The 26,015-nt window shown below is 41.4% G+C and overlaps 1 protein-coding gene across 3 annotated transcripts in view; it reads right to left on the bottom strand.

Moving 5' to 3' along the window:
* The window catches only part of CDC14A (cell division cycle 14A), a 138,770-nt gene that overhangs the window by 71,513 nt on the left and 41,242 nt on the right, over positions 1-26,015 (bottom strand). For 2 of the 3 annotated variants that reach the window (XM_077277419.1, XM_077277418.1), the window contains exons 4-5: positions 10,748-10,840; positions 6,775-6,854 (exon numbers count right to left, since the gene is read on the bottom strand). In XM_077277419.1, the coding sequence (XP_077133534.1) occupies positions 6,775-6,854; positions 10,748-10,840 (173 nt within the window). Of the gene's footprint in view, positions 1-6,774; positions 6,855-7,608; positions 8,172-10,747; positions 10,841-26,015 lie in introns of those variants that run through there. The other variant, XM_077277420.1, reaches the window with a different exon arrangement.

The raw sequence follows: 26,015 nt of genomic DNA, 5'->3' as shown, positions 1-26,015 counted from the left end.
TATAACAATGTGCCACATATAATGCTCCATACAGTTCATTATGGCCCCAAAAGATGCTCCATATAACAATGTGCCACATAATGCTCCATACAGTTCATTATGGCCCCATAAGATGCTCCATATAAAAATGCGCCACATATAATGCTCCATACAGTTCATTTTGGCCCCATAAGATGCTCCATATAACAATGTGCCACATATACCGTAATGCTCCATGCAGTTCATTATGGCCCCATAGATGCTCCATATAACAATGTGCCACATATAATGCTCCAAACAATTCATTATGGCCCCATAAGATGCTCCATATAACAATGTGCCACATATACCGTAATGCTCCATGCAGTTCATTATGGCCCCATAGATGCTCCATATAACAATGTGCCACATATAATGCTCCAAACAATTCATTATGGCCCCATAAGATGCTCCATATAACAATGTGCCACATATACCGTAATGCTCCATGCAGTTCATTATGGCCCCATAGATGCTCCATATAACAATGTGCCACATATAATGCTCCAAACAGTTCATTATGGCCCCATAAGATGCTTCATATAACAATGTGCCACATATACCGTAATGCTCCATGCAGTTCATTATGGCCCCTGTTATGGCTGGACCTGGTGGTTAGGAGCACCGGGAATGACCTGATAGTCAAAACTGCAAAATAGAGCGAGCTCTGGGAACTCGGAGCTCTGTTGACCGCAGCCCTAATCTATTATCACACACACTAGAATTAGCCGTGCATCGTACCTGACTCTGCCTAGACGACTCTTCACAGCCTGAGAGGTAACTTCCCCTAAAGAGAAATATGGCCTCACCTTGCCTCAGAGAAATTCCCCAAAGGAAAAGAGCAGCCCCCCACATATATTGACTGTGAGTTAAGAGGAAGGCACAAACATAGGAATGAGACAGGTTTCAGCAAAGGAGGCCCGACTTACTAAATAGACAGAAGATAGATAAAGGGATCTTTGCGGTCAGCACAAAAAACTACAAAAAGCCACGCAGAGTGAGCAAGAAACCCCCCGCGCCGACTCACGGCGCGGTAGGTGCCACTCTGCAACCCAGAGCTTCCAGCTAGCAAGACAATATCATGATAGCCAGCTGGACAAAACTTAGCAGGTACTCAGAAATATATTCAGCACACAAATGAACAACAAATGAGCTTAACAGGGACTTAGCTTCTGCTGAAGTAGACAGGTCATCAGGAGATCCGAGTGAGATCTGAACCAGTACAGATACATTGACAACTGGCATCAGGTAACGATCTGAGCAGAGTTAAATAGAGGAACCAGCCCAGTCTTTAAACGATGCAGCTGAGGAAGCCACCTCCAGACCAGCAGCTCCACTTTCAGCCACCAGAGGGAACCCACGGACAGAACTCACAGAAATACCATTCCTGACCACAGGAGGGAGTTGCAGAACAGAGTTCACAACAGTACCCCCCCCTTGAGGAGGGGTCACCGAACCCTCACCAGAACCCCCCGGCCGATTAGGACAAGCCAAATGAAAGGCACGAACCAAATCGGCAGCATGGACATCGGAGGCAAGAACCCAGGAATTATCTTCCTGACCATAGCCCTTCCATTTGACCAGATACTGAAGTTTCCGTCTCGAGATACGAGAATCTAAAATCTTCTCCACCACATACTCCAATTCTCCCTCAACCAACACCGGAGCAGGAGGGTCAACGGAAGGAACCATAGGCGCCACATATCTCTGCAACAACGACCTATGGAACACATTATGGATGGCAAAAGAAGCTGGAAGGTCCAAACGAAATGACACAGGATTGAGGATTTCAGAAATCTTATAAGGCCCAATAAAACGAGGCTTAAACTTAGGAGAAGAAACATTCATAGGAACATAACGAGATGACAGCCAAACCAGATCCCCAACACGAAGTCGAGGACCAACACGGCGACGGCGGTTAGCGAAACGTTGAGCCTTCTCCTGTAACAATGTCAAATTGTCCACTACATGAGTCCAAATTTGCTGCAACCTGTCCACCACAGAATCCACACCAGGACAGTCCGAAGGCTCAACCTGCCCTGAAGAAAAACGAGGATGAAAACCAGAATTACAATAAAAAGGTGAAACCAAAGTAGCCGAACTGGCCCGATTATTAAGGGCGAATTCAGCCAATGGCAAGAAGGTCACCCAATCATCCTGATCAGCAGAAACAAAGCATCTCAGATAGGTCTCCAAAGTCTGATTGGTTCGCTCAGTTTGGCCATTTGTCTGAGGATGGAAAGCAGAAGAAAAAGACAAATCAATGCCCATCTTAGCACAAAAGGACCGCCAAAACCTTGAAACAAACTGGGAACCTCTGTCCGACACAATGTTCTCCGGAATGCCATGCAAACGAACCACTGAGAAATGTGATCACACAGGGGGTAACTTCACCATTATAAATTAGGGACCTGAGGAGGACAAAGGAGAACATTTCCTCTAGTATCACTGGACAAATTCAACAGTACATCACGGTGAAATAGAAATGGTTTATATTATCACACACACTAGAATTAGCCGTGGATCGTACCTAACTCTGCCTAGACGACTCTTCACAGCCTGAGAGGTAACTTCCCCTAAAGAGAAATATAGCCTCACCTTGCCTCAGAGAAATTCCCCAAAGGAAAAGAGCAGCCCCCCACATATATTGACTGTGAGTTAAGAGGAAGGCACAAACATACAGTTCATTATGGCCCCAAAAGATGATCCATATAACAATGTGCCATTTTTTTGGGCTGAAAATCTCGGCTTATACTCGAGTGTATACGGTACATGTTCCCAAAGCTCCACATTTTCATTTATAAGGCTCAGCACCCATATAAGATAGTTGCTGCATGAAATCTCGCTTGGCCGACAGCTATCCCTAAGGCCACGATCAGTATTTGGTTTGTTTTTTTACCTCAGTATTTGTAGCCAAAACCAGGAGTGGGTGATAAATACAGAAGTGGTGACGTGTTTCTATTATACTTTTCCTCTGATTGTTCCTCTCCTGGTTTTGGCTACAAATACTGAGGTAAAAAACTGACCAAATACTGAACTTTTGAACATGGCCTAAAACCCCCTATACAGATGTAGATTTTGTATGGCATCTGTTGTTTTTTCACACACACACAGACTTGAATGGAGAGAACTAGCGCATGCTGGAAAAAAAAAAAAAAAAAGGTTCATCTGCATGTCCCCATTGAATAATATTGGTCTGTGTGATGTCTGTTTTTTTCCCCACAGATAGCACTTGCAAATACAGTCATGTGAACAGGCCCTAAGTGGTAAATTCACAGCTTTTTTTTTTTTGCATGTTTTTTAAAAACATTGGAAATTTGACAAATTTTGAAAAATCTGCAAAATCCAAACTTTGAATGTTTATACTCTTAAACTAGACAGCCATAGGACACAAAAAAGTTAACAAACAGCATTCCCCATGTCTACTTTATGCAGACATATGGGAGCCCCCTAAAACTGCTGTCAGGAAGTTTGTTAAACCCTTCCGGAACTTCACAGGAATTAATGCAAAGTGGAATGAATGGAATAATTTTTTTTTGCTCAGTAAAATGTTGCTAACATATAAACAGGCCACGATAGCTGTCAGACCCTACGGTCATTACTTGGCCTAACTCCTGGGACCACATGATCACGGGTGCTGATCGGGGCAAACAGGGAGCTCCCTCCCACTGGTATCTTATCTAGATGCCACTGTCACTATTGGGGTACCGCAATGATTGATGCCAACACTGACCTTGGCCAATGCACCAGGTAGTCAGCTATAGTATACGGACAACATCCGCTGCATCTTCACCCATCTGGGGGCACCATTCTTTCTCCTTAGGTCAGTAAAAAGGCTTACTAGTGGTCAGTAATGGGTCAGTGGTGTAATAAGACATAATTATATACATATGTACACAGACATATATAATACCTGTATTAAATTTGATACGAGAAGGTAATATGTGTAACAACAAGAAAGGACAAGTAGTCTATGTAGTAAATGTGGGGTCATCCAGCAGCTAATTCTTGGTATGGGATCCCCCTGAGGTATGAGCGACACGTGGAAGATATTCTACAAGTAAAGCTTCAAGCAACGGTTAGCTGTAGCATCTGCCTGTCCAAGCAAATGTCTAATTCTGAAACTCTAAAGGCTTTTTCACTTTTTTTTGTAGCACGACCTCCCCAAAAAGGCAACAAACTGGTTAGAAAGCTATTTTACATTCTAAAGGATACATCCTACAATGCCCCCGAATAACTGCATACAAAGCAGCGCATACAATTTGATATTGTAGTGCTAATTTAATTTTGCCCTTTCAATCAGGACCCCATATAGATGTGATAAGACTGCAGCCAAAGATAGCCAAATCTGATGTAATCAGCCATTTGCAATATCTTTGAGACGCGCCAATTGTAGAACCAGGTAGCCCACCTTTTTCTTAATAAGAAGCACAAAGTTATAAAAGTTTAACATAAAATGTTAGTAATGTGAGATAACAGGTATTTTTGTAAACTTTCTATTCATGATCGTATTGCGGAATAATGCAGCTACTCGCTGCAAAAATCTCAGAGCCTTCCAGTCAAAAAAGGCTGCTTCCAGTGAATATGTAGACAAGAATCAATTTAGGTTTCTGACCCTATAACACAATCTAAATTTGTGCCCTTTTAAAAATGAGAAACTCCTGGTGAAATAAAGTTAAAGGCGCCATCCAAGTTTTGGGTTAAAAGTCTACAGTGATGATTCACTGGTATTGCCGATGACGGTTGACAACCGGTCATCCGATTTACATACGTGAGATCATATGCTGAACTGTCTCATCCGGCTTCTCTCAACTGTGTGTGTTTGTGTGTGTGTGTGTCTACTTCAAGTGTTTATTTCTGTTAATGTTGGTGATTATCGCTTACAGCCAATGAAAACCCAAAAGCCATTATCTTAGTAAATTAGAATACTTTATAACACAAGCTTGAAAAATGATTTTAAAATCTGAGATGTTGGCCTGCTGAAATGTATGTTCAGTAAATGCACTCAATACTTGTTCAGAGCTCCTTTTGCAATTACTGCATCAGTGCGGCGTGGCATGGAGGTGATCAGCCTGTGGCACTGCTGAGGTGTTATGGAAGCCCAGGTTGCTTTGATAGCAGCCTTCAGCCTGTCTGCAAATTTCTACATTTCTGTTTTTTTCCGTCAAGATGGACTGCAGAGTGTACATTAATGAGAAAAAAAAAAGAACTTTATTGAAGTTAACAAGTGGCTGCAATGAAACAAAGAGTGAAAAACTTAAAGGGGTCTGAATATTTTCCGTACCCACTGTACGTGACTATTAGGACCATCCCTGACGAAGGAAACCATGTATTTCAGAAACGCGTAGGAACTGGTCCTTACCACATCGAGTAACGTGTACCTCACGTGACCACCTATGTCACGCAGGTCGTGTCTGCCTCTCAGACGCTGCGACCTCGCTGGACTGTACCGCGGTGCACAAGTGCTCGCGCACCAACGGAGAAGAGCCACACGGAGCATCTTTCACCAGCTGGGACATCGCTCCGTTATATACATTTACCAGCTCCTACCTTGAACAAGTGTGGACATCCACCGGAGGTTCTCTACTCCTTGCCTATGTAGGATCCAACTACAACCTCACCAACTGGGAAAAAGGTAATAACTTTACAAATATTCATTTGTCCATTGATTCCCTATTTGCCTACTCACGATCTACGCTTATACTATGACTGATGGGCATTAACCCTTTGGATTAACATCCACGTATTAAGCAAGAATACCAGCAGAATTCAGTGAGATCACATATTACGATATCCTCCTGACCACAGGTTGACTGAAAATATTATCCTTGATTATTGGAGTAATCTTTGAGAGACATAGTCACAATATCTTATTGACATATCTTATACCATACAACCATCCGATTATCCCACTCCTCTCCTAGGAAGGTACTCATAGCGCAAATCACTGTTATCTCCTACTGGAATTTTTTCTGACATCTTTGGGGTGTTGTCCTTTTTTGCAGCCGATACCTTCCCCGTTACACTTGCTCCTCCAACTATCCATTATACTACAAAAATAATATGTCCAATTACTTTTGAGCCTCTGAAATGAGGAGGCTTTGCACAAAAATGGCTGCAATTCCTAAACATTTCACCAGACATTTTAGTTCAGCCCCTTTAATTAAACCTGAAAGTTTCCACTTTAATTGCATCTCAAATGATTCATTTTAAATGCAAAATAGTGGCCTGCAGAGCTGAAATCATGACGATTCGGTCACTGTCCAAATATTTCTGGACCTAACTGTATACACATGGGGATATTAAAGGTAGAAATGATCTGAGCTGCTACAACTGACCAAACTTCTCTAAGGGCGCAGTCAGATGGCCGTATAACATGGACGACATCGCAGTGCATGGACTGGCCGTCGGCTCTCCTGAGCCAGCAGTACCACAGCTGTATAGATATACATGCTGTCATGCTCCGGTCAGGAAAGCTGAGGGACAGTCCGAGTATTGTGAGGTCGTCCATGTCAGTCAGTGTGTGCAGCTCAAAGCCACCCCAAAACTCTCATTGTCTTCGTATGACTAAAAATGGGGGAGATTAAAGACACACAATCTTTGCTGCCCTTCGCAATCAATCACAGCACAGCTGTCATTTCTTTTCACGCTCTTGAAAAATAAGCTGCACTCTTGATCTGACTGGTTGTAATGGGAAACAGTTTCCAGACAGTTCTGATAAGTTTGCCCCAACATAGTTCCTGTTTAGCTTCTTACCTGAAAGGGAGATAATGGGGGCTGGATCCGCTCAGCAGTGCTCGGTATGCCTCCTCTGGCGTCTTCTTCAAGTAGATCACCTAGATTAAAGAAAAAAGAAATATTCACCATTATCAATACAAAGACAATAACTACAAGAATACTAAAGTCATAATACTGACCCGCCAGCACGATGCGCTGCGCTACTACATGCCGGAGCTAAGTAGCCGGCAGGAGAACAGCTATGACTGAGATTAGACATTGATCCAGGGTAGGGCCACAAGAACGTTTTCGCCACATCTGAGAAAAACGGTCCGATTATTCCGATCACACTTAGATCACAGTGGCATCAGTTTTTCTCAGACGTGGAGAGAAAAGAAAGAAAGTTTTTCCACCTTCTCCATTCTGTCAGTCCAGATATTTGTCATGGACCCATAGACTTGCGTTGGCCATTTTGATACGACACTCAAACCAAAATAGAACATGTCTCTTTTTTCGGAAACCACTCGGCATGAGGAAATGATCGGACATGTGCACAGCCCCATAACATGTCATAGGTACGAGTGTTATCAGTCAAAAGCACAGATAGCAGTCGTACGAGAAAATCGGTCATGTCCACAAGTCCTTATAGTGTACAGAAATTCAGGCCACATTCCGCATTCAGGCGGGTGTTTATGCAAAAAATGTACAACTTATTAAAAGGCTTAAAAGGTCATAATTCATGAAGATCAAAATTATTCAAAACCTCAACCCTCATCGACAGCAGTGAACATAGAAAAAAAACAGATGTACAGAAATAAAATAATGTCAATTATAATATCCCCCCCACATAGAGTAAAAACACATGATACTGACCTCCCGTGCTAGCGCCATTCCAGTGACATCGGTCTCAGCGGCTTGTGTGATGTTACTATGTCACGTGAGACTTGCCCATCAGTGGCTGTTAATGGCCACTCCACTCTCAGTTACTTCTGACAAAACTGATGTCTGGAAGAAGTGAGAGCTACAGCTGTTCGACCACCTCTAGATGTCAGGTGAAGAAGGTGAGAAGGAGGCGGCCATTAGTGGACACTGACTGGCTGCAGGGCTCACCTGACATAACATCAGAGATCTGGCTAAAAACACCAAAAAGTAGACTGAAAAAAGTGCAAATGCATCAATGAATTGTGTCCATAGGGTCTTATTGTAGGACTCAATTGTAGCTACCATAGGCCCCCATACACTATAGGCCCCGATAACATCTGCTCAATCGAATGATTTCAGTGGGAATTGGCAAATATCTAATGTGTATGGGGGACTCTCTCAATAAAAAGGATTGGGAGCATTGAATTGCCTGATTGTTTAGTTTTCCCAAAAGATAAGCTGCCACCACTGCAGTCAGGCAGTGGCTTACTCCACTCCACCCATAGTGAGCACATGCATCCTCGCCAGAGCCAAACGGTCCCCCATACAGAGCACACGCATGCTCGCCAGAGCCAAACAGTCCCTCATACAGAGCACATGCATGCTTGCCAGAGCCAAACGGTCCACCATACAGAGCACATGCATTCTCGCCAGAGCCAAACGGTCCCCCATACAGAGCACATGCATGCTCGCCAGAGCCAAACGGTCCCCCATACAGAGCACATGCATTCTCGCCAGAGCCAAACGGTCCACCATACAGAGCACATGCATGCTCGCCAGAGCCAAACGGTCCACCATACAGAGCACATGCATGCTCGCCAGAGCCAAACGGTCCCCCATACAGAGCACATGCATTCTCGCCAGAGCCAAACGGTCCACCATACAGAGCACATGCATGCTCGCCAGAGCCAAACGGTCCCCCATACAGAGCACATGCATGCTCGCCAGAGCCAAACGGTCCCCCATACAGAGGACATGCATTCTCGCCAGAGTCAAACAGACAAGTTTATGAGCAAACAGGGAAAGATAGTTGTCACCAAAACAAGCCATGATGAGTTTTTGGTTAGTTTTTTATGCTGTTTATTTTCTAAAAAAAAGATGAAAGTAACCTATTTTACTTAATAGGTGCAGAAAATGTGGAACATCAAAAACTCACCTAAAGCTCATTGTGGGAACTTGGCTCACTGAGGTGTACGGGCACCACACACACAATATAAAAGCAGGCCAAGATCTCCGATTATAGTGAATGATCATTGGCTGCTTCGTTGAAACAACCTATTGTCAGTATTGATCAATGTCTGATCACGATCGATTGAGTATTTTGTATTTTTTTGGACTATGATAAGCGCTGGCTGTACCATCAGCCACAGAAGTTAAACCCTGCTGATGGGTTTGTGGTGGAACTTTTTTCTACCAATGAGCTGTAAACGTTCAGTTGCCGTTTCTGTCTGATATGTATGGGAGCCTGCACAAATTACAGAACTCTTTTAACAGAAAACGATGGGATTTTGTCTTTAGGCTCATTCCGAGGAAAAGATTAGACATGTGCACAGCCCCATAGAACAACAAAACATCAGATCGAACTTGGGAACTTGGATCGAAAATACAGTTGTTTTGCTGCGTTTTTTCAGTGTGGGCAGAAAATACATAGTAAACATCACGTTTTTTGATGCGCTTTTCGTGCATTTTTTTACTTTCAACTGTTTTAAAGAGCTTCATTGATCTCAATGGTTAAAAAAGCTCTGCTAAAAATGCAGAAATAATTGATATGCTGTGTTCTGAAAAAAAAAAGTAATATGTGCATAAAGCTGGGATCAAGCATGCGAGAAACACGGCCGAGTCTCGAATGTTAATACCTGGTACTCGAGAGCGGAGCGTGCGGCTCCATGTACAGTATTGCGTGCCGGGTATTAACATACGAGACTTGGCCGTGTTTCTCGCATACGTGATCCCGGCCTAATAGTGTAGAAACCTCATTTATTTTGCTACTATTGTAAAACACTGCAAAACCGCATGTATGTATTAGAGTGTATTCACATGTAGCATTCTTCATTAGCTCTTCAACACTCCTTTTTTAAGTCTGGGAAAAAAAATGTGTGTTTCAAATGAATGAGACTTCTAAAATATCATTCGCACCAGGGTGTTTTTTTCCTATAGAGTTTTTGACTTGTGGAGCATTTTTAAAGAAATTCAACATGCGTGTCAATTCTTTCAGCATTTTTACTAAAGTTTTTCCCAATTGAGATCAAAATAGTGCGGCACCACAATCATATAAAAATGCTGCAGTTCTCTGCCCTTGCCATGCATTTTTTTTATGAAAAAAAAAAAAAAAATGCATCAAAAATTCTATGTGTGAACATACCCTAATAAATTCCTTTTTGGGCATCTGCATACAGTATAGTGGAGTTTCCAGCTCTGGAGAACCATCTAATAACCAGAGCAGAAATCCGCTATTTGACGTGTCTCCCTGGTGTACCCGGCCCTGATTTTGTGTAGATGCTCCATGCACAGCAGTCTTCCACCAGGGTAGCAGGAGAGCGGGACACAATTACCGAACTGTAATTACATGCTGACTTTCTAATTAGTGATCACTCCCTAAATCCGAGATTAAAATCAGACTCTCATGGGTCGATTCCTTAGAAATTCTACAGTAGAATCACAGTTTTTCAGATTTCCTCTCTTTGTAGATGTTAATAAGTGACCATGATTTATCTTAATACAGACTACAAGTAATAGGACTTAGCTCACAGGTTTTCCAGCACAGAAGATGCCCAGTAATATGAGTCAGCCTATAATACAGGCCTTTTAAATCTGCTGCACTGCTTGGCTTGATGCACACACTATGATGAAAGCCTGAACCGGACCCGGACATACGAGACCCGTTCTATTTATTTCTGTCCTGTTATAAAATATTAACAAGGCAGAATGAGAATCTCTCAGACAAAGGGGAGCTCGGCTCAGAAGAGTAACGGCAGCAGCAGGTCAGGAACATGTCACTCCTCACACACACAAGGGGCGAGTGACAGCCCCCTCCGGATCACAGAGTAGAATGGTCAGGGTTCTTGGGTTCACCTCTTTATTACACACTTACTGCATAGGCGCCAATCAGGAAAGCTGCATTGGCTCTTTTCCTCTGATCATGGCTGGTGTAGTGCACAATCTTCTTTCTTGATAAACTGAAAGACTGAAAAAAAAAAAAGGATGAATAAGACAGCGAGCTGAGCAGTCACACACATTTACAACCAGGCAGTTTTAACGGAGAAGACATGACATCTAATGGAAAGCTTTTTGCTGCTAATAAATACATGATAAAGAGCTATATTTAAAAACAGACCTCGAATGTTTCACCTATGGGTTCAAAATACTCACTTACACCTCTAGATGAATTCCTTGAGGGGCCTAGTTTACAAAAATGGGGTCACTTGTGGGGGGTTTCTGCTGTTTTTGGGGCACTCACAATCTATACCAGGCAAATAGGGCTCTTTCCCTTCCTGGTCCTGCCATGTGCCCAAGCAGAAGTTTTTGACCAACATATGGGGTATAGTCGCGTTCAGTACAAATTGCACAACAAATTATGGGGTCCGTTTTCTCCTATTATCCATTGTGAAAATTACAAATTTAGGGCGAAAACAACATTTTCGCGGAAAAAAAATGAAAATTTTCAATATGACGACCCCTGGATAAAATCCTTGAGGGGTGTAGTTTCCAAAATGGGGTAACTTGTGAGGGTTTTTCACATCCGGTGCTCTCCAAACGCGACATGATGCCCATAGACCATTACATCAAAGTCTGCGGTCCAAAATGTCGCTCCTTCCTTTCCGAGGCCAGCCGTTGTCCAAACTGTAGTTTTCCTACACACATGGGGTATCGACGTACTTAAAAGAAATTGCGTACCAAATTTTGGGGTCCATTTTCTCCTTCTGTGAAGCATCTGGGGGTACAAGGTGCTCACCACACATCTAGATACATTCCTTAAGGTGTCTGGTTTCCACAATGGTGTCACTTATGGGGGGTTTCTGCTATTTAGGCACATCAGGGGCTCTCCAAAACGCAACATAGCGTCTGCTCTCAATTCCAGCCACTTTTGCGTTCAAAAAGTCAAATGATACTCCTTCCCTTCCAAGCCCAGCTGTGCACCCAAATAGTAATATTCCCTCACATATGAGGTTTATAAGCGTATTCAGGAGAAATTGCACAACAAATTTTGTGGTTGATTTTCTCCTGTTAGCCTTGTGAAAATAAAAAAAATGGGGCTAAAAGTAAATTTTTGTGGGTAAAATGTGATTTTTTTTATTTTCATAGCTCTACATTATAAACTTCTAGGAAGCACCTGGCGGTTCAAGGTTCTCACCACACATCTAAATACATTCTTTAAGGGGTCTAGTTTCCAAAATGGTGTCACTTGTAGGGGGTTTCCACTGTTTAGACACATCATGGGCTCTCCAAATGCAACATGGCATCTGCTCTCGATTCCAGCCATTTTTGTGTTCAAAAGAGTCAATCAGTGCTCCTTTTGTTCCGAGACCTACCGTGCGCCCTAACAGTGGATTTCCCGCACATATGGGGTATCGGCGTGCTCAGGAGAAATTGCACAACACATTTTAGGGTCCATTTTATCCTGTTACATTAGTGAAAATAACACATTTGGAGCTAAAGCTACATTTTTGTGAAAAAAATTAAGGTCATTAACGTCAAAATTGTCTCGGTCACTAAGGGATTAAAAATCCACTAGATAGCAATGGAGCAAACTGCTTTCTGTTTATATGCAGAGTGCCCTTCCTCTGACCGTTTCACAGGCTGACCCAATACTGTCCATCAATGCAGTGGGAGCCAGAAATAGCAAGAGAACCTGTCAGAGCCCCCCGTGCCCACCCTCAGTGCTCTAAGCCCCTTATTTGCATATGAACATACTTTAATAAGAATTTGGGACCAGACTTCCTTTAATTCCTTGCTGATAAGTGTATTGATCTATCGACAATGCAAAATGTAAATGAAATTTTAATCGGATAATTGTCCCTCTCTTAGCAAAATGTCATGTTTTGGGGTATTTAGAAAAACTGGACAACACTGAATTAAAACTATGGATATCAGATTTCACAATATAAACGGCATACATTATATAGATCTCTTAGGCCTGATTATGATGATTAAGATGAGCTAGAATTGGGCTGATAAAATGCTCATATTATTATCAGGCAGGAAAACATGCAAAAAGGATTATACAGCAATTCTGACATAGATTTTTAGTAAGTACACGAGCTTCTCCAGGTCCAAGAGATCCATTAAATAACATATGCAAATATTTATAGTGCATGGACAGTCCAAAGAAGGACCACATTTATTAACAGGCACACAATTTGGAGTACGTTACTCCAAAAAGCTTTTGGTTTAAAATTGTCATATGAAATGAAACACTAGTCTTGATAAATTCCCTCCATAATGTCTTACAATTACTAGTGTTTTTTATCTATGGGAAACTACTATATAAAAGGAAATAAGGGACAAAACAGCAACTTTAGATTTTAGGATATTATGGAAAACCAGTATTTTCCAGTGCACAGTGAATGTGGTGATCATGGGCGAGCAGCGCTCTATAAATACTATCCACCTGATAAAGTACTGAACACAACAGAAAAGAAACTCTCCATCCAGGTGTCTCCAGATCACGAGGGCGCACAATCTAGGGATGATCTATTTTTGTGATGACAACCACCATAACTATGCTGAACAAGCCAAAAGTGTAAATCTAAATGTATTATGCTCAAATACATAGTCACATATCGCATTATTGGGTCTAAAGGACCCCTTACACTAGACTAATGGCGGCACCGATATTGGGGGCTTCAGCCCAAGGTCTAACATGCCTGGTGGTATCCCGACTCTCATGGACAGATTATGTCAGCTGAAATAAGGATCCTGCGTGTCCAATTTGGACAGCCGATCCATTTTTCTCAGTGAGATTTAAAAAAAAAAAAATAAAATTTGGTGCAATTTCAATCCAGTCCCAACCTGGTGAAATTTCAAACGTGACAGATCTTTGGCCCATTTTTCACGTCTTTTTGTGCCAAATTGCAACTTTTGCTGCAGAGAATCGCCAAAGCACTTCAAGACAGGAAAAAAAAGTCATATTTTTTAACTCTCCACCAAAATCAGGAAAATAACTTAAAGAAAATGCAAATTGTAGAGATTAGACTGAAAGAATCCATTGTGTCTTTCTGCTGAGACGTCTGGCTTATCAGCAAGAAACTAGAGCAATGTTGACATTTCCTTTTTATGGACGCATTCCTTCTCTACTGATGTAACTTTTTACTTACATACTAGAGGTCGTAAATTTCACAGTATAGATAAGCTTTGTAAGAGAATATGAGCGCTTGTGCGCATGTCTTAAAATGTATAACTCTTCTCTGTATAAAGGAGGGGTGAGCACCCGGTGAGTCAGACGGGCTCCTGAGCTTTCCCTGTTATGATCACACAATACTTTGTTTGCGTGTCATTTACCTGGAAGCTTACTTCTAGTAAGCCAGGGACTGAAAAGGACTTAACATTTCTTGGCGCCCGAACAGGGACCTGAGGAGAGAGTGTTTGCTCGAGATTTACCTGCGGATACGGACAACGGAGATCTGGGATAATGGACGGCAAATGAACTGAAATACCTGGCCAGGTAAGAGACATTATTAGTTCTCTTTTATCTGCCCTGTATTATCCGAAAGATCTCTATGAGCCGTGTCACGCTGGGTTAGTCTAGTAGTGAGTAGATACCTATAAAACTCGGGTTACCATATTGTATAGACTTATGAGTCCTGTCCCTGGCAGTGTGTGAACAGTGTGTGAACAGTGTGTGAACAGTGTGTGAACAGTGTGAAGGTTGTGACATGTTGTGAAAGAAGAATAGAAGTACGTAGAACAATAAGCCACGATTGTTAGAACAAGGTTATTGGTGAAGTCAGCCTAACTGGGTTATGAGGTAGCGTCCTTCTGGGAGACCTCCGCCCATGCTTGACTCTCCTATAGAACTTGTTTCTACATTCCCTGGATAAGGTGTGATAGAATGAGCCCAGGACGCGGTTTTCATGAGCCTGGGACAAGTATGTTAACTGACACAGAAAGTTTTGTGATCTGTATGGTGTTGCTGGGTTTGTGTGCATAATAGCACTTAAGTACGTCCTGCATATTAGAAGAAACGGAGCAGACGAGCTCTTCAATATTTTAGCTCCCTAGGAGAGAAGGCAACGAGACGCCACCAACAGAGGAAGTGGTTGTCCAAACGTCACCTGGGGTAGAAATAGCAAATATTGAAAGGATATTTTAGCTCCCTAGGAGAGAAGGCAACGAGACATCACCACAGTGATTGTCCAAACGTCACCTGGGGTAGAAATAGCTAAAATGAGAAATAAACAGACCAAAACTGTCTTAGGACAAGTGGAAGCAGCAGATATCATACAGGAAAGATGTGGAAAGGCAGTCAGAAGTCAGATTAGAAGAGTGAGAGAAAAATTGGGAATTTCAGAAGCACTTATGTTCAGTACAGAATGGGAAAGACTGAGTAAAGAAAGAGGAGGAATTATCAAAGACAATGGGTGGGAAGAAATCATACACTGTATGATAGAGGTCTCAAAAACAGCTAAAGAGGAGAATTGGAAGTATGATCCAGACACTTCCAAATGGATCATGGGAAAGGGAAAAAGTTGTAATATAATCCCACCACCTTACCTAGATCCAAAAGCCCAATCATTTGTACCATCTGGAAGAGCAGAAGGAGGAAAACAGAGGGAAAGGGGATCAACAGGTGTGATTATGCAGAAATTTGGGCAAAATATTGAAGAATATAGTCAGGAACTAGAAAATAGCTTTAGGGATGAAGGATTGGATTTGACTGATGCTTCAGTAAGGAGACTTTTTACAAAACAATTAATAGAGGGGCTAGATCCGAAAATCAGAGAAAAATTTAAATCCTCTACTCCAGATTGGAGAACAATTGAACAACCAAATATTGTGAAACAACGATGTTTAGGAATAGCCATGGATATGAGAGAGAATCGTAAGCCTGTTAGAATAGCACAAGCTAATACAGGAGGAAGAGTGAGACACAATTTTCTTTGCCACTACTGTAAAAAGCCAGGTCATTTCCAAAGAGAGTGCAGGAAGAAGTTGGCAGATATAAAGTCAGGCAAATTTGTTCCCAGAAATAACCCTCCCCAAACGGACAACCAGCAGAAATCTACCATCATAGATGGTCCCATACCAGATTCAGATTGACTCGATGTGTTACAAACTTCCCTACCAGCTAGGAGACCTATGATACAGGTGAATGTGGGGGGGAGAGAGATTCCATTTTTGATAGATACAGGTGCAACTTCCTCAATTTTGAATCAAGATTTTCTTCCGAATCCGGAAGATATTTCAGAACAAACAACTTTTGCTGAGGGTTATGATGGGGTAATTCGAACACTGCCATATACTGTGCCCCTAGAGGTCTCATTAGGACCTAAATGTTTTGCATCCAGATTTTTATATGCCAGAGGTGCCCCAACATGTCTGTTAGGAACTGATGTACTAAAGAAATTAGAAGCTAACATCAATTTTAGGGAAGATGGCACAGTTATGCTGACTATCCCTGATGATGCAGAAACATTAGAACAATATGTCAGAATTCAGGCTTTTGAGGATTATGCTGAAGAAAAAGAGTACACCACAGATCTAGACCTCTCAATGATCCCAGAAACACTGTGGGCACAGGGTGACACTGATGTGGGATTATTGCATATCTCTCCTGTAAAACTATCTGTGCAACCAGGAACTGTTCTCCCACAGCTCAGACAATACCCTGTGAGTGCCCAGCAGGAACTAGCAATTACAAAACAGATAGAGGGATATAGAGAGAAAGGAGTTTTGGTAGAGATACAATCACCTGCTAACACTCCTCTGTATCCAGTCAAGAAGAGAACTCTTGATAAGGGTTCCATGCCCAAATATCGTATGGTACATGATCTAAGAGAAATAAACAAAGTTCTAGATCCAATCACCCCAGTTGTACCCAATCCTCATACGTTACTATCACAGATACCAGCCAGTTCTCAAGTGTTTACTGTAATAGATCTTTCAAATGCATTTTTTCTCGGTTCCTTTACACCAAGATAGTTGGCATTTGTTTGCATTTACATTTAAGGGCAAACAGTTGGCGTGGACACGCCTTCCACAGGGAATGATACACTCCCCTACTCTTTATTCAAATGCCCTACAAACAGTCCTTCAGAGGTTTGAACCCGAACCACAGGTAGTAATTTTGCAGTATGTGGATGACATACTACTTTGCTGCCCAGATCTAGAAACTGCAGAAAGGTCCACTGTGAGTTTACTATGTTTTCTAGGAAAAGAAGGGTGTAAAGTGAATAGACAAAAGCTACAAGTTTGTCAGATCAAAGTGGTCTTTCTAGGTCATTGCATTTCTCAAGGTAAAAAGCATCTTACACCTCAAAGAACTGAAGCAATAAGACAGATGAATGAGCCTAGAAATCATAAACAGCTACGAGCATTTTTAGGAATAGTGTCTCATTGTAGACAATGGATTATACATGCCAGTCAACTAATGCAACCACTGTATGACTGTGTAAAAAATGAACCTTATTTGTTGACAAAAGAAGGTCAGATTTCGTTCCAACAATTAAAAGATGCCCTTGTTTCAGCTCCAGCGTTAGGGCTACCAGACTATCACATTTGCTAGGCTTCAGACTCTTAATTTAGCAACACTGCTACCTCTCGAGTCTGAAGGGGGGAATAAGGACACTGATCCACACGCAAATTTTTTCCCTACAGACACACATGATTGTACAGAGCTCATTTTACAAGAAACAGCAGGCTTACCCAATGTATCCGAAACACCACTTCAAAATCCAGATTTAGAGCTGTTTATAGATGGTAGTAGGTTTGCAGATGACACAGATAACTTCCATATAGGGTATGCAGTTGTGTCAGAATCTGAAACTCTCAAAGCAGAACCTCTTCCACCGAAACAGTCTGCACAAGAAGCAGAACTAACAGCATTGATTGAAGCGCTAAAAATAGCTGAGAATCAGACAGCTAATATATACACTGATTCTAGGTATGCACATGGTATTGTGTTTGACTTTGGAGTAATCTGGAGAGCTAGAGGTTACATGACAGCGTCAGGACAACCTGTAAAACATGCTTCTCTGATCAAACAGATCTTAGAGGCTGCACAAGAAACAAAAGAAGTAGCAGTAATTAAGGTAGCTGCACATGTGAGACTCGACACTAGGGAATCTAGGGGAAATGATAGGGCTGACAAAGCAGCCAAAGCAGCAGCAGTCAAACCCTTACAGCAGGTTCATACTGTAAACCCCACAGAAAATACTGAAGATAGACTGAGACAAGCACAGGAAGATGCAGGAGAAGAGGAGAGGGACAGGTGGAAAAAGGAAGGGGCAGAAGAACAAGCAGGAATTTGGAAGAAAGATGGACTAATATGTCTACCTAGAGCCTGGTACCCGATTGTAGTTGGTGGACTGCACCACCCTACTCATGTGTCTGCAAATGCAATGACACTGCTGGCAAAGCAAGTCTGGTTGGCTCCAGGTTTTGGCAACTATGCAAGAGACTATTGTGCTGCATGCGTTATATGCCTAACACATAATCCTGGACAGACAACAAAGACCCCTATGAAGCACCACGTCCGACCTCTCTATCCGTTTCAGCGATTACAAATAGACTTTATCCAGCTGCCAAAAAGTAATGGGTATGAGTATGTGTTGGTGTGTGTGGACATGTTCTCAGGGTGGCCAGAGGCCTATCCAGTTCGGAAGGCTTCAGCTAAAAACACTGCTGTAAAGCTAGTTGCCGAACTGATACCCCGTTACGGTCTCCCTGAAGTGATCGAGTCAGATAGGGGTACTCATTTCACTGGAGAAATATTTCAAAATGTACTGAAAATGTTGGGTGTTGAAAGTCAGTTACACACTCCGTACCATCCTCAAAGTTCCGGTAAGGTGGAACGCATGAATGGAACTTTAAAATTAAAAATACAGAAAGCCATGGCTGAAACAGGAAAGCCTTGGACAGAATGCCTTCCACTGGCCCTTTACTCAATACGCAATACCCCAAGGGGTAAGACTAAACTGTCTCCATATGAAATTTTGTTTGGCAGGACTGCCAATTTAGGATGTTATTTTCCACAACAACTTGTGTTAAATATTGAATCATTGACTTCTTATGTGCAAAATCTTCAGAAACAATTAACTAAGGTGCATGCACAAGTTTTTGCTTCTCTTCCAGATCCTGACAACATTGAAGGAAGTCACAAGTTGGAACCAGGTGATCAAGTCTATGTAAAAAGACACACCAGAAAGGCTCTTGAACCAAGATTTGACGGACCCTTCCAAGTCCTGTTGACAACACCTACATCAGTCAAGCTTGAAGGAAAGGCATCATGGATACATGCAGGCCATTGCAAAAGAGCAGTATAAAACTCAGAATATTGATGTTAATAGTGTTAACCTCAACGGAGGCATGGGAAAGACTAAATTCTTTAACCCCTTTGAATAATAGATTCGTGCAACATCATAGAAAATTAGTACATGACATTTAAATTAAAGGACGTACAACGACTCAGAGATCAGTATGACAAAGATAATGACCAGAATAAGGATAGCTGGTGGTCAGATACCTTTTCTTTTCTTAACCCAGCCAACTGGTTCAGAGGAATCGGTGGGTGGGTTGCTGGGATTATGCAGAGCATAATACATATAGTTATAATTATTGTAGTCATATACGTACTATTCCAGATTGTGCTCAAGGGTATCTCAGTATGCACAGATAAACTTTGTGTAATAGATGCAAGAGTATAAAGTTTTTTTTTCTTCTCTTATGTTATCCTCTAGTGATTCTAATTAATATTACTGTACTAATTTTTGTTTTTATATTTTAGTATACTGCTAAAGAAGAAAATAATTTGCGATAGAAGAATTAATACTAGATGTGATTCTCTTATTAAATACAAGCGTGTACATGTGTAATACCAAAAATAAAGGCTTTGTCTTTGGCCCTTTGGTAATTAATAAAAAAAGAATATGTCAAAGGGGGGAATTGTAGAGATTAGACTGAAAGAATCCATTGTGTCTTTCTGCTGAGACGTCTGGCTTATCAGCAAGAAACTAGAGCAATGTTGACATTTCCTTTTTATGGACGCATTCCTTCTCTACTGATGTAACTTTTTACTTACATACTAGAGGTCGTAAATTTCACAGTATAGATAAGCTTTGTAAGAGAATATGAGCGCTTGTGCGCATGTCTTAAAATGTATAACTCTTCTCTGTATAAAGGAGGGGTGAGCACCCGGTGAGTCAGACGGGCTCCTGAGCTTTCCCTGTTATGATCACACAATACTTTGTTTGCGTGTCATTTACCTGGAAGCTTACTTCTAGTAAGCCAGGGACTGAAAAGGACTTAACAAAATGATGGAACTGTGCCTACATTTCTATCTTGTAATCAGACTAATTTCCTTCACATGTAGATCAGATGTAAATGACCAGTTACCAACATAAGTGAAATGAATGGAGTCACTGCAGTGAACACAGCTATGGCCATCAGCACAGTATTAACTGTCCTCTCACTAAAAACGTATAGGGGTTATCGGGGACGTTGGGGTTTTTTTTGGCTATGGGGTTAAGACCTTAGCAGCAGGTAGTTGCTAACTACCTGCATGTTCTGCTCTGCGCCAATCTGTTGCTGCTGAGGAAACGATTCTCCAGCTTTATTTGACGGCACGTCAACAGACCAGCTCTTTCACCTCCAGTATGCTCTGCCGACGGGGCGTCACTGCTGTCATGCTGATTGACAGCCAACTCAGGGCGAAATTGGCAATCAATCAGCATGACATCAACACTGACTCCCTATTGACAGAGCACATAGGAAGAGAAAAAAAAAACTGCTGTGGTAGGTGATGTCACCAGGAGCAGCAGAATTGCTGGCAGGAGCGATACGTGACTGGGCTGAGCTAGGACAAATCGCCGCAAGGCAGCAGAAGCCGGTAGTTAACAACTAACATCCAGAAAGTTCTTAACCCCATAGTGAAAAACAGCCATCTCCTGTTTCAATAATGGCGAAATCTGCCTTCACTGAATACAGATTTTACCACTTAATACAGAGTTTTCCGAATGAAAGATCAGTCCAGGAGGAGAAAAGGGCAAATTTAGTAAATAAGATATATTACAAAAGTTTATTTTCATGTGAACTATTCATATATGAAAAAAAATAATAATAATAAAGCCACTTTTTAAGCCAATGCTATAATAATGTATTCATTGCATCCCATCAAAAATATCTATAAACACACAACGCACAATTGTATGAAATCAAATTAATAAACTCAAAGATTGGATCTTTGCAGACATGTAACCTATTCATTACCAGAGATTGTTACGTTCTTTATGTATGGAAGATTTTATCTATTTATAAATGTGTTGATGAATGTTCCTATTAAGAAAAAACAGCATTGATGCAGTATTTAAGATGCAAATCCCCATAGGTTGTTCTACCAGGCAGATTATCCCTGACCATGAGATGATGATAATACACTCATACAAACTTACATAACGGGACTCACATTATTGAAAGTGAATAAAATAATCTTATTCATTTGAAACTGAAAACATCTATCGTTGGATATGATTTTATAATTTTCTACTTCTTATGTAAATAAGGGTGGGCTTCATAGCAGACCATCATGCAATACTATGGTATTGCAGTATAAAAAAAAAAACTCCCTGAGGCGTCTAAAAAAATATAAGTAAAAAATAAAAAAAGTTCAAGAGAATGCCAAGAGTGTGCAAAGCAGTCATCAAAGCAAAATGTGGCTACTTTGAAGAACCTAGAATATAAGACATAATTTCAGTTGTTTCACACTTTTTTGTTAAGTATATAATTCCACATGTGTTAATTCATAGTTTTGATGCCTTCAGTGTGAATGTACAATTTTCATAGTCATGAAAATACAGAAAAATCTTTAAATGAGAAGGTGTGTCCAAACCTTTGGTCAGTACTGCATATTAATTCAAAAAAAATTGCTTGACTAATAGCAAATAGGATAAGCTCTGTGAAAATTGGCACCAATGGCATGAATATCAATAAAGATTATACTATAAATCTTGGAATTTAAGTACCGGTAACCAACTATGTTTATGCTACTTATATACTTGTGGAAGTGGTATATTGCAGACGGATATTTTTCGTAAGGTAACAGCTACCAACACTCTCCTTCACGCTACCTCATGTCACCCACACCACATGATTAGAGCTATCCCGGTAGGGCAGTTTCTCCGTCTACGACGGATTTGTTCGGATGATCACGATTTCGAGGTTCGAGCAGGTGAGCTTTCAACACGGTTTATCTCCAGGGGCTATAGTAGACGGATGGTAAAAAGAGCTTATCACCGTGCGAAGTATTCATCTCGCAATAATTTATTGTATAAAACTAGGGTCAGTGGAGGTGAAACAGATACGAAAGCTAGATTTATTACAACATTTAATCCTCAGCATGCTGGTGTACGGTCTGCGTTGGAGAGAGCTTGGCCCATACTGCAGGCTGACCCTATCATCGTGAAGTTTCTTCCTAGTAGCCCCTCTATCACCTTTCGTCGGGCAAGAAACCTGAGAGATAGGTTAACCCAGAGTCATTATGTTGGTCAATCCATACCTACATTTCTGGACACTATCTCGTCGCGGGCTGGCTGCGTACCGTGCGGTGGATGCGTTGCATGCCCTAATATTGAACGTTGCTCCTCGTTCTGCAGTTCTGATGGTACACAACATTTTCAAATTAAACATCGTATATCATGTACCACCAGGTACGTTATATATTATGCCACATGTCCGTGTGGACTAATATATATTGGACTCACAACAAGACAATTTAAGGTTAGAGTCCGTGAGCACGTTCTGGGCATAGAAGCGGTGGCCACCAGCACGGACGTGGCCAGCCTTAAGACAATACCGCGACACTTTAGAGATGTTCATCAATGTAATGCTGCAGGATTGAGAGTTAAAGGGATTGACCAACTCAACATTAATATTAGAGGGGGAAATCTGTCCAAGCGCCTTGCTCAGTCTGAAGCAAGGTGGATTTGGACTTTGTACACTATCCACCCGTATGGGCTAAATGAGAAATTATCATTTGCCCCATTTTTGTGATCTTCTATCTGATGAGTGTCCATTTGCGACATTTACATTTTGTTCTTGTTTTTATTCAATTTTAACCATATTTCTTTATGTTTTATTATAGTTTTGTCTAAGTTAAATGTGTATCGGTGGGAGTTTGAATACTACAACATCTAATGAAAACACATACAATATTGGATCTACTGGGATGTCTCTACCGTTCTGCCCTTTGGGATTTTTGCGGCAATTGTATTTTGCATTTGGAATTTGTTATGGGGTATTTATTGTATGGGCCTTTAGTGGGGTAATATTGCCCTTTTGGGACTTACATGTTGGGACATGTGTGTATTTTATATAATCTAATGCTGATCTTTTAGCACTGTGTATAAGTTTGGTTTGATCCGTATATTATATGTATACACTTTTTGATTATTATATATACTGTTGATCGGATCTATACCACTTAGAAACGGATACTTGTGTACAAATTTTCTGATTTACACATTGTGCGGTTACATCTGTATGTTCATTACACTATACATGTGTCCCTTATGTGAAATATTGTAATATGTAACTGCAAACTTTTATATAAACATCCTCAGTTACTGCCCTTATGTGTGCCCATTAATATAATGGCCGCCGCTTATCTTTTGTTGTGCGCTTGCGCACTTCTGCCAGTTACGTCGCACCGGCCCTCCTCTCCTGATGGTTGTCCGGTCATGTGGGGCCCCACATGTTCCGGACGCCGGCTGATGTGGGAGGTTCCGGATGCGACGTGTGCGGTAAGCAGTAGCGCTGCGGAAAGGGTATAAATGTTCATTGTGTAGTGCATCCCTGCATGCCCCCTGAGGAAGGAGTGTTTTTCTACACTCCGAAACGCGCGTCGGGGATAGGACTCGTGGCCTCCCGCTCCTGCACCACATAGGTACGTTTTATGCGGCCATGTGCCGCGGGTGTTATTGATACCTACTTTTATCATCAGAATGATTGGGTTATTATACCAGTACTAGTATTAGCACGATGCGGGGGTGCGTGGTCATTTGAGTCCGCATTTGTATGTTTATGTTCTCTAATGGGCACATTCCATTTCCCCTTGTGACATTCACCTAGAGTTTGTATTGTTTTTAATGGTTATTCAATAAACTTTAATATTTTTATGGGTCCTTGTTGACTGCATTTCTTGTGGTTTTTTTGGATACTTATGTCTGCAGTTTGGCCCGATTTGTGGTCCTTGCCTACACGTGTATTATATATCTACTATAGATTATGTTGGTATTTATCCCTTAGGGGTACCCCACGTGTAGTATGCTTGCTGTAATCAATCTTCTCTGGTACTTATATACTTGTAGCATAAACATAGTTGTTTTTAGCCAGAAAAATAGATGTGCAAGCCGATGGCGTATTTAACTTGCGCTGCTGATAACATTCAAGGCAGAGGTAAAATCCAAAAGGTTTAATGTTACAGGTTTAAAAGTCAACGCGTTTCAAGCTTCCACATGACCTCTTCATAAGAACAAACAAAAAAAAACAGAATAAACAAATGGGTTTATTTTATCGAGTCTCCGTTATCCTTTGTGGGATATTGACTGCAGAGCAGGAAAGCCATCCATCTCCTACTATCCTCATGGTCTATCACCCACTGTCAAAATGAGCTTACACCCCCGATATTTCACCTTTTGTATCATGGGTATCAGCCTATTTGCACTATGGCTCCCTCGTTTCTTAATTTCTAACAGTAATGTATGAGACTGTGGTCCCAGCTCTCTTCAGGTCATTGACCAGATTCTCCTGTGTAGTTCTGGGCTGATTCCTCGCCCATCTCAGAATCATCCTTACCCCACGAGGTGAGATCTTGCATGGAGCCCCAGACCGAGGAGGATTGACATTCATCTTGTGAACATTGTAAGTAAAGCCGAGTAATTAGAGTTACACTTGATGTAAAAAGTAAAATGATATTTAAAAAACAAATATATAAAGGCTTTAAAGTTGATAATTCACAGATGTAACATCATCATTTATGGTTTTAGTAAAGAGGAGAAAATCATGATTCTGGAAAGACAAAAATAATATTTTTTCATTTGCCATTTTCTAATAATTGTGCCAACAATTGTTGCCTTCTCACCAAGCTGCTTGCCTATTGTCCTGCAGCCCATCCCAGCCTTGTACAGTTCTACAATTTTGTCCCTAGTGTCCTTAGACAGCTCTTTGGTCTTGGCCATGGTGGAGAGGTTGGAGTGTGATTAAGTGTGTTGACAGGTGTCTTTTATACAGGTAACGAGCTCAAACAGGTGCAATTAATACAGGTAATGAGTGCAGAGTAGGAGGCTTCATAAAGAAAAACTAACAGGTCTGTGAAAACCAAAATTCTTGCTGGTTGGTAGGTGATCAAATACTTAATTCATGCAATAAAATTCAATTTAATTATTTAAAAATGATACAATGTGATTTAGTGTTTGTTTTTTTTAATCTTAGATTCTGTCTCTCACAGTTGAAGTGTACCTATGATAAAAATTACAGACCTCTCCATTCTTTGAAGGTGTGAAAACTTGCAAAATCATCAGTGTATCAAATAATTATTTTCCCCACTGTACTTTGTACTTCACAGTTTCATTCAAGTTTCATGTTTCTAACTGCTTCATTGCTAAAGGGGTTGTCGGGCTTTAAGCTATAAATCTGCAGTCATTGCATGCGAGTGCAGACTTGCGAGTCCTCACATAGTGCGCAGTGCACGCTGTCAGGATTCTCCTGTGCCAGGATCAGGCAGGCAGTCATGGGACTGACAATATGCGATTTTCATATTCCGGCAACATTCCGACTAGACAGTGTCTGGCTTCGCTCAATACACTTGTATTCAGTTTGGCCGCACTCGTCTAGTCGGCACGTGACCGTATGTATGCAAATCACATACTTGAGGTCATGTGCCCGCCTGCACCAGAGAATCCGCACAGTGGGCAGTGCACGCAATGTGAGGGTTCACAAGTCTGCAGTCACAGACTTGCAGCTTTAAGGCCAGACAATCCATTTAAAAGTCAATGGATTAAATAAAAAAAAAAAGAAAAGTCTACTTGCTTCAGTATAAAAAAAAACAAAAAACATAACATGCAACTGGGATGACCCTTAAAAGTTCACCTGCTTCTCTCAGATTGTAACACTGGATGTGTGAACGCAGCTGTATTATAAAATCTATTGTT

Source organism: Ranitomeya variabilis, chromosome 8 (assembly GCF_051348905.1).
Source record: "Ranitomeya variabilis isolate aRanVar5 chromosome 8, aRanVar5.hap1, whole genome shotgun sequence".
In the NCBI taxonomy this organism is placed as follows: Eukaryota; Metazoa; Chordata; class Amphibia; order Anura; family Dendrobatidae; genus Ranitomeya; species Ranitomeya variabilis.
This window is presented reverse-complemented; position numbering and strand designations above follow the sequence as displayed.